At 52.4% G+C, this 9,243-nt stretch overlaps 1 protein-coding gene across 1 annotated transcript in view; it reads left to right on the forward strand.

The window, feature by feature from the left end:
- Window positions 1-8,905, forward strand: part of MRPL3 (mitochondrial ribosomal protein L3) — a 440,961-nt gene extending 432,056 nt beyond the window's left edge. Inside the window, exon 10 of the mRNA XM_069648722.1 lies at window positions 8,450-8,905. Coding sequence (XP_069504823.1) covers window positions 8,450-8,599 — 150 coding nt within the window. The 3' untranslated portion in view covers window positions 8,600-8,905. The remainder of the gene's footprint in view (window positions 1-8,449) is intronic.
- The last annotated feature ends 338 nt before the right edge of the window (window positions 8,906-9,243 follow it).

Genomic DNA, 9,243 nt, shown 5'->3' on the forward strand with positions numbered 1-9,243 from the left:
TGTACCTGCCTGGTCTAAGAATGCAAGAGTGGGGGGAAACTGGAATCTGTTGTGATAATGTTGGCTCCCATCTCATGATAAGACAAGGCAATGGTCGGGTCCGGAGGAGCACTGCAGTCAGATGGACCATCTTTAATGTGCATGTTGCCAATAACCTACCTGCACAAGTATCTTGCCTGTCCAGTAGTTATAGGCACAATGATTAAATGAACTGTTAACGTTCTTTTTACAAAATGCTCAGAATATAAAGTATAAATAACAAAAATCATACTCTAAGAAACCTTGAGGCAGTGGAAAAGTCAATTCTCCTTTGGGATTACATAATAAGCAACAGACCGCTGTTAAGATAGCTCACCTCTCTATTGTTACCCCATTACTAATTGGTAACACCCTTATAAGGGCATGTCACTGTACTCTACAGATAATGCACAACACTATGGCCCAGTTTGTCTCAGGCCTTTATAACTGGCAGTTATTAGTGAACATGTTTCTTTATATCATTTCACACAATTATCAATCTGTTTTGGGGATTGGTACAAATATAGCAACACTATGAATATTAACTTTCATGAGTTTTGTCCTAAAAATCCCATTGCCAGTTTCTTTAAATTCTAGCAATTTATTAAATAATGGCCATGCATTAGTATTAGTTTACCTTAAGATCGTTCCTCCAAACCCAGGTGCTTTCGCTAAATTATTTTATTTTGTACTTCTCATTTTCATTACTCACAAGTAAAGTCTGCACAATTTGAGGATGTGACAGCGCATGGGTACTGCACACATACGATGGAGATAGTGTGACAGGAATCCCCCCCCCATCAGTGCCCCTTTTCAAACTCGAAAACAAGGCGCCATGGAACAATTTACACCAACTACTCAATGTTGTCCTATGCAAAGCATGTGATTCCAAGCAGGTCCAAGCCACAGAACGACGGTTACTGGGTAAATAATGTATAATTTACAGTGGGGCTCACCCTCAATAACGGTAAAACTGAACTGATGCTGGTAGGTACTGAGGCCAGAACCCAAAAGATGGGAACGGAGTATTCCCAGTTTCAAATTGACGGTTGTGTCATAAAAACCAAAAATAAAGTGAAAATGATGGGGGTCCTTTTTGATTGTAACCGCAACATGAAGGCACAGGTCGACAGCTTAGTGTCCTCAGCCTCCTACTATATCAAACTGCTGACTCAAGCGCACCCTTTTATCTCGAGAGCAAACAGCAAGATACTAGCCAGGACCATAATTGGTTCCAGGCTTGATTATTGTAGTAGTCTGTTAGCTGGCCTGTCTAAGTTTGATCTAAGTCTGCTTCAGGTTATACAGAATAATGCTGTCAGAACCATCATGGATCTCAAAAGAAGGGATCATGTCTCAGAGACAAGAAGGAGCCTACACTGGCTCCCTACAGAAGCCAGAATTGACTTTCACCTTCTTATAACTCATAAGTGCTTGACAGGATCATCGCCACTATATTTGAGGGAGGTGCTGAAAATAAAATCGAATGTACGCCATCTTAGATCAAATAACACCAATCAACTCAGAATTCCAGCCCATAGGACGACCCAAGTAAAAAAGGGGCATTTTTTCGCAGCAGCACCCACTGCTTGGAAGGCTATTCCTCCAGACATCAGGGAAGAGGGATCGATTGCCTTGTTTAGGAAAAGGCTTAGGACTTTTCTGTTTAGATAGTTACAACAACTGTTCTCCAGCATGGGGTCTGGCATGGATTCACATGCTCATGAATATTCCCCGTCGTCAGGCTGGGAATCCTCGGTAAAGAAAAAACCAGTATCAGTTTCGTTTCTGATCTGTCTTTCGTAGTAATAACCAATCACTGGTCTCTGCGTCATACTGACCACAGCCAATGACTGCCCTCTACCTAAGCACCGCCTCTGGCAGCCATCTTCAGATTTTTACGGCACGTTCATGTGTTGGGATCCTCGTGCTATTGCTCTCGAGCGTTAGTGCTATTTTTTTCACGTTTTTTCTCAAAAACTTCGTTTTTTCGGTCAAAAGAGCCTCAAGCTCCACCGACTCTCCATCCGATCAACGGGGACCCGTGTCGGATTCGTCTGCGCCCCTCAAGGGTGAAGATTTCGTCGAGCTACGCTTTTGGAGGACTCCAGAAGTTTCTCAGGCCCGGTCATGGCCCAGGAGAAGGGAAGCTCGACGCCCGGAAAGCTGTTCAGGGTCTGCCCTGGATGCCAGCTGCAGAACGTCTTCAAGGAGGACGAACACTCTTTTTGTCTTTACTGCCTACATGAGGACAAGACGCACGTGGAGAAGGACTGTGCGTTTTGCGGCAACATGTCGGAGCGGACCATGAAGGACCGCCATCAACGTCTCGCCTACTGGCTGGAAGGGAAGAGCCCGTCCGGCGAGAAGAAGAGGAAGAAATCCGAGCGGTCTTCTAAGACCTTTGAGGACGCCCCGGCGACGGGGGTCCAACATAAGGCCAAGCACCGCGAGTCCGCTGGCACCGGGAGCGCCGAACGGTCGGGCTCTACGGGCGCCAGGCTGGGCGCACCCTCCCCGGCACCGGGAGCGCCGAACGGTCGGGCTCTACGGGCGCCAGGCTGGGCGCACCCTCCCCGGCACCATCAACCACGAGCCAACGCTCTGGGTCGGGTAAGAGGAAGGCCGAGCACCCGGCGAGGCTCCTAGAGAGGCCCCGGTCGAGCTCGAAGGCGGAGGGGGAGCGAGGCACTGTCCCCCCCCTCAAGGATAAGGCGGTGAGCCCACCTAAGGTGGTGAAGGCCTTAATCCATCCGGCCAAGCCCTCTATCGAGTCTGTCGCGGCGGCCCTGGCTCAGCCTGTGGAGGCTACGCCAGTGGTGGCGACCTCGGGGCTCAGAGTCTCCCTGCCACCTCGGAGGGAGTCCTCTTTTGTGCCCATCGATAGGACCCCCGTGAAATCCCCCGTGGGGAAGAAAAAGGGGGGGCAGGGCGTCGTCGTAGATTCGGCCTCAACCTCGGAGGAGGAGCTGGTCGAAGTCTTAAGCCACGGCCTCGGCGTGGAAGAAGACCGGCCCGTCGGGATGGATCCCGACGCAGGTGACGACGACATCGTCGAGGGTACCGACGGGGCCCCTGATCGCCCGTCGGATTCCCCTCTGCCAGCGCCGTGAGCCAGCTCGGCGGCCATTTTGTTGGCTATACAGTCCTTATGCTCAGAGATAAGGACGAGACTACCCTTGCCGACGGAACCTCTCCCGTCGGGGGACCCAGAACCGGGACCTTCTGGGGTTCCCCCTACCAAGAAAAGAAGGATCCACCCTCCTCCTCCTTTTCAGCCGTCGCGCCCCTTCCAGCCCTCCTCCCCGTCCACCCGAGGGGATGATACGGGGACTGACACGGCAGCGACGGGTACGGACGACGAGGTATACGACGAGGATGTACCGTCGTCGCCTCCCACCAGGGCTTCTCCGCCCAACGAGATTGGATCGTTCCACTCCATGATCGCCAGGGCATCCGAGCTTTTCCAACTCTGCCCTGAGGAGAAGAAGGAAGGAAGGTTTCCTTTATCAGCGGCGCGAGGCCAAGAGGAAGACGGTCCTCGCAGTGCCTCTATTGGACGACATTTGGGATGAGGGCCTCACCCTCCTCAAGAACCCTTCCACAACGCCAGCTAGAAGAGACCGGTACGAGAAAAAGTACCGGGTCCCGGACACGGCCCCCCTGTGCCTCTGGGCGCAACCTACCCCGGACTCCGTCGTCTCCGCGGCGGCCAGGAAAAAAGCGGGGGGGGGTGCGGCCTCCACATCGACTTCCCCACCGGACGGCGAGGGAAAGAAATTGGACTCTATGGGACGCAGAGTCATCTCGTCTGCAGCGACGACGATTAAAGCTGCCAACGCCTTGGCTATCGTGGCCCGATACGACAGGGAGCTCTGGTACAAACTGGCTCCCCTGCTGGACTTCTTGCCGGACGACAAGAGGGCAGAGGCCCTGGAGATCCTGCAGGAAGGTGAGGTGGCTTCGGACCACGCCATTACCGTTGCGACGGACATCGCCGACACTGGGTTCCGCCAGTTGGGCAACAGCGTTTGCCTTAGGCGGCGTGGATGGCTCAAGGCTACGGACTTCCGTCAAGACGTTCAGACCAGAGTCCTGGACATGCCCTTCGATGGGAACAACCTGTTTGGGAAAACAGTGGACGATTCCCTTCAGGCCATTAAAGCGGACACCGAGACGGCCCGGGCCCTTGGAGTTCTGCAACGACGACGGACGCCCTTTCGGAGCAGCGGAGGCAAGGGCGCCTCCAAAGGTTCCGGCGGCGGTTTCTCCTCCTACCGTCAAGCGGCCCGCTCGTCGTCTCAGGAGGCCTACAGAGGACGAGGCAAGTCTGGCGGACCCCGCCATCGTCGCCAAGGACAAGGCGGCAAAGCCTCGTCGAAGCAGGATTGAACCGGCCGTGGGGTCGGGCCCCCACCGAAGCACCCCGGTGGGAGGCTGGCTGGCGAGCTTCGTCAGCGTGTGGGAGTCCATCTCCACCGACCGTTGGGTGCTGGACGCCTTGGCCCGGGGCCACGCGCTCGAGTTTCAAAGAAAGTGTCCGCGCGTCCCCCCCGTGGCCAGGAAAGAACTTCACGTCCCTCAACTTCTCCTGGAGGTAAAGGCGATGCTCAGGAAGGGCGCCATCGAACTCGTCCCAAAGAGGCTTCGGGGCTCCGGAGTTTACTCGAGATACTTCCTCGTGAAGAAGAAGACGGGGGGATGGCGCCCCATCCTGGACCTGCGACGTCTGAACAAGTTCATCAAGGCGCAAAAGTTCCGGATGGTCACCCTCCAGCACGTCCTGGGTCAGCTGGAGGAAGGAGACTTCCTGTCGTCGTTGGATTTGGAGGATGCCTACTTCCATATTCCCATCCTGAAGGGGCACTGAAAATTCCTCAGGTTTGTGGTCCAAGGGCGTCATTACCAGTTCAAAGCCCTCCCCTTCGGACTACGGTCGGCACCCAGGGTGTTCACCAAGTGCCTCGCACCGGTGGCGGCGCAGCTGCGCCGCGAAGGGATCCACGTCTACCCCTACCTGGACGACTGGCTCATCCGAGCCAAGACAAGGGAGCTCGCCGTGGTTCACACGGCAAGGACCGTCTAACTTCTCACGGACCTGGGATTCTCCGTGAACTACGCCAAATCCCACCTGGTACCCGCGCAAGACGCTCTGTTTCTGGGAGCGAGGCTCAACACAGTGTCCCTTCTGGCCTCCCCGTCGGAGGAGAGGACCAGGACCATCCTGGGCAAGGTGCAGCGGATGTTGGTGGCCGACGCGGCCAAGGTGAGGTCCATCAAGTCCCTCCTCGGAATGATGTCTTCCTGCATCTACCTCATTCCCATGTGCAGGCTCCAGATGCGCCCGTTGCAGGAGTTCCTGGACGCGCGCTGGATCCAAACGACGGGCAGCTTCGAGGAAAGGGTCACACTCGACGAGAGTTTCCGACGAGCGATCCGGTGGTGGGGCACCCGCGCGCATCTGACGGCGGGCATGGACTTCCAGACCCCAGCCCACCAGGAGACAGTGACCACGGATGCCTCCCTGGAAGGGTGGGGAGCGCACACCGAAAATCTGCACGCAAGAGGCCTTTGGCTCCCGACGGAGAAATCCTTACATATCAACGTCCTGGAGCTCCGTGCAGTGTTTTGGGCCCTCAGGTCCTTCCTTCCGTCCCTCAAGGGCAAGGTGGTGAGGATCTTCACCGACAACACCACCACCATGTTTTACATCAGGAAACCGGGCGGAACCAGGTCCCCAGCACTGTCCAAGGAGGCGCAGGACCTGTGGCATTGGGCAGTCGCCCAAGGGATGTTTCTGGTGCCGTTTCATCTGGCAGGGATAAAAAACACCATCGCCGACTCACTCAGCAGGGAGCTGCGCTCGTGCCACGAGTGGGAACTACGGCAGGATCTAGTGGATCGCCTCTTCCGACGGTGGGGCACACCCCAGATCGACCTGTTCGCGACGGCGACGAACTCCAAGTGCCGGAGGTTCGCCAGCAGGTTTCCCCAGGCGAGGAGCATGGGCGATGCTTTCTCGTTTCCCTGGGAGGGCCTGTTCCTCTACGCGTTCCCTCCTTTGCCACTGCTAATCCGGCTCGTCAACCAGCTCAAGAGGTCACAGTGCAGGATGATCCTCGTCGCACCTGCGTGGCCGAGGCAGATATGGTTCCCGGACCTTCTGGACTTGTCAGCGTCCCCGCAAATCAAGCTGCCGGTGGACGCGGATCTGCTCTCCAGGGAAGGAGGCGCCATCCTCCACCACGACCCGAAATCGCTGAACTTGCAGGCCTGGCTCCTGCAGCGCTAGAGTTTGGAGGATACGACATACCGGCCGACTGCAGAGAGGTTCTTGCAAAGGCCAGGGCGTCCTCGACTCTTAAATGCTACGGACACAAATGGAAGAGGTTCTCTGTCTGGTGCCACGCACAGAAGATTAACCCTCTACGGATTACGGCTCCCCAAGTACTGCCGTACCTGCTGACGCTGGCCAAAGCTGGGCTGGCACACGCGTCCATCAAGATTCATCTTGCTGCGATCTCCCGATACACCAGAACCACGGGGCGGACGTCCTTGTGGTCTCATCGTCTGGTGAAAGAGTTCATGAAGGGACTGTTCAGATCGTTCCCGCCGGTGAAGGCTCCGGCCCCGGCGTGGGAGCTCAACGTGGTGCTGACCAAGCTCATGGGACCTCCGTTCGAGCCTCTGCACTCGGCCCCGTTGAAGTTTCTGTCGTGGAAAACAGCGTTTCTTGTGGCCATCACCTCCGCACGACGGGTGGGAGAGATCCAGGCCCTTTCCTGCAAGGCCCCGTACTTGACTTTTCACGACACGAGGGTAGTGCTCAGGACGCACCCCTCCTTCATGCCCAAGGTACCGTCGGACTTCCACCTCAACGAACCCTTGGTGTTGCCTGTATTCTTCCCGTCGCCTTCGTCGCCGGCTGAGAGAACTTTGCACTCGCTGGATGTGGCTAGAGCGCTGAAGTTCTACGTGGACCGCATGAAGTGTTTTCGGAAGACGTCACAACTCTTTGTGAATTTTGGACCTGTCAATCAGGGGAAGGCTCTCTCGAAGGCTTCCATTTCCAGATGGCTCTCCGGCTGTATCATGTACTGTCATCGGTTGGCAAACCGACCGCTGCCTGGCCGTCCGAGAGCCCATTCCACCAGAGCGATCGCAGCTACCACGTCGTTCTTTTCTGGTGTGCCCCTGCTGGACATATGCAGGGCTGCTACGTGGAGGTCGACGCACACCTTCACGAAGTTCTACTGCGTCGATCGGGATTCCAGGGAGGAGTCCAGGGTCGGCCAAGCAGTGCTGCGCAACCTGTTCGCCTGAGGTGAGCCTGGTAGGGAGGTAAGATGCTTAATGTTGAGTTTGATGCAATGCTTAATGTTGAGCCTTTGCCACCTCCCGTGGTTGTGCATGTGTGTACTGCTATGTATTCTTTATTCATGAGCATGTGAATCCATGCCAGACCCCATGCTGGAGAAGGAACAAGTTACTTACCTGTAACTGTTGTTCTCCAGCATGGGTCTGGCATGGATTCACATGCGAACCCTCCCGCCTACCCCTCTGCGGCTCTTCACTTGGTCATACTGCCACTTCACGTGCTTCCAAATCTGAAGATGGCTGCCAGAGGCGGTGCTTAGGTAGAGGGCAGTCATTGGCTGTGGTCAGTATGACGCAGAGACCAGTGATTGGTTATTACTACGAAAGACAGATCAGAAACGAAACTGATACTGGTTTTTTCTTTACCGAGGATTCCCAGCCTGACGACGGGGAATATTCATGAGCATGTGAATCCATGCCAGACCCATGCTGGAGAACAACAGTTACAGGTAAGTAACTTGTTCCTACTGTCCTCTGACCAATCAGCCCCTCACAAATGCTTTGGGATTACCCTAGGACTCGGCCTTGTGTCTGTTCCTTTTTTTGTCTGTTTGTTATTTTGGATTCCATTAAGCCTCTGGGTCAGTGGTACGCGGTATAACTATAATAAAGTAAAGTAAATGGGTACTCAATTAGCCTGGCAGCGGTTTGATTTCTTTTTTCTTTTAGCAGACACATATTCCTTCTGCTTGTTAACCTGAAGATATGCACACAATTAAAAGCATTGATTTTACTGCAGTGAGTCATTTGTTTTGGTTTGATCTATGGATCTGATCAGCAGATTTTTTGGCTAAGTTGCAGTTGTAATTGTATCTGTTCACTTTCTTTCCACCTATTCAAATTCTATTTTTTTATTATTTTTTGTATTGTTTTTGTGCATCTGTGCTCCATTTCTGGTCAATGATTATTACATAGACTAGAATAAAGCACTAATTATAGCTATAACAGCAGTGTAAACCTTTTTGAAAAATAATTCACTGTTGAAGCATACATTTTTAAAACATGCAATTAATTTGTTAACACCTTCACCTTTTTCTTTCATCTTCCATATCAGGTTAAAGATTCAGACTTGGTTGCTCATCGAAACTCAACTGAAGGTCTTCCATTCCCCACATATTTTGCTGATGGCGATGAAGAGTTATCTGAAGAATTGTTTGATGACAACCTCTTCCAGTTCAACGAGCCTCCAATCATATATTCTTAATGCCATCACCATTATTTGTGCTAAAGTGTCATGTTTTATGGCTCGGAGCAGAAGAATCATGATTGTCCCAGATTGATAATCAAAGTCGGCTTCAAATCTTGTCCAAAAGTGTAATGGCAAAGAATCAATGGGGGCATTTTAACTGAGGACCTTCAGCTGTTCCACTTGACCTTATTTGAAGCTTACCTATAGTTCTATCGGTATCCCTCTTAATTGTGATATTCGTATTTAAAAGAGCTATATTGGCCAGTGGATACAATGTGTGACTTTTCCTTTTTTATACCTATTAAAGTGGGCATAAAAACAGATGTGGCCTCTTTTCGTGATCGAGCAAATCCCTTCTTTAGGCAGGCAAAATTTGTGCCTTTGTTTCTCTGTGTAATAACAATTTTTTAAGATGTTTGACGTGCAACACATTGTTGTCATGGCTTTCGTAAAAAGCTCATTCTTTAAACCGTCAGTGGATCATGAGAGAATGTGTATACCCTAGATTAATATTATTTGGGCCAATGTATTCAATAAATATCACGCATTTTGTGCATTATGTTAAACAAGTATTTAATAGTTTTTTCAACAAGTGAGATCTATGAATGCTCAACGACAATATGATTAAATTAAACAGTTTCTTTTCCTAAAATGGACAA

The sequence above is a fragment of the Ambystoma mexicanum genome, chromosome 2q, assembly GCF_040938575.1.
Source record: "Ambystoma mexicanum isolate Mex_15411 chromosome 2q, UKY_AmexF1_1, whole genome shotgun sequence".
Lineage (NCBI taxonomy): Eukaryota > Metazoa > Chordata > Amphibia > Caudata > Ambystomatidae > Ambystoma > Ambystoma mexicanum.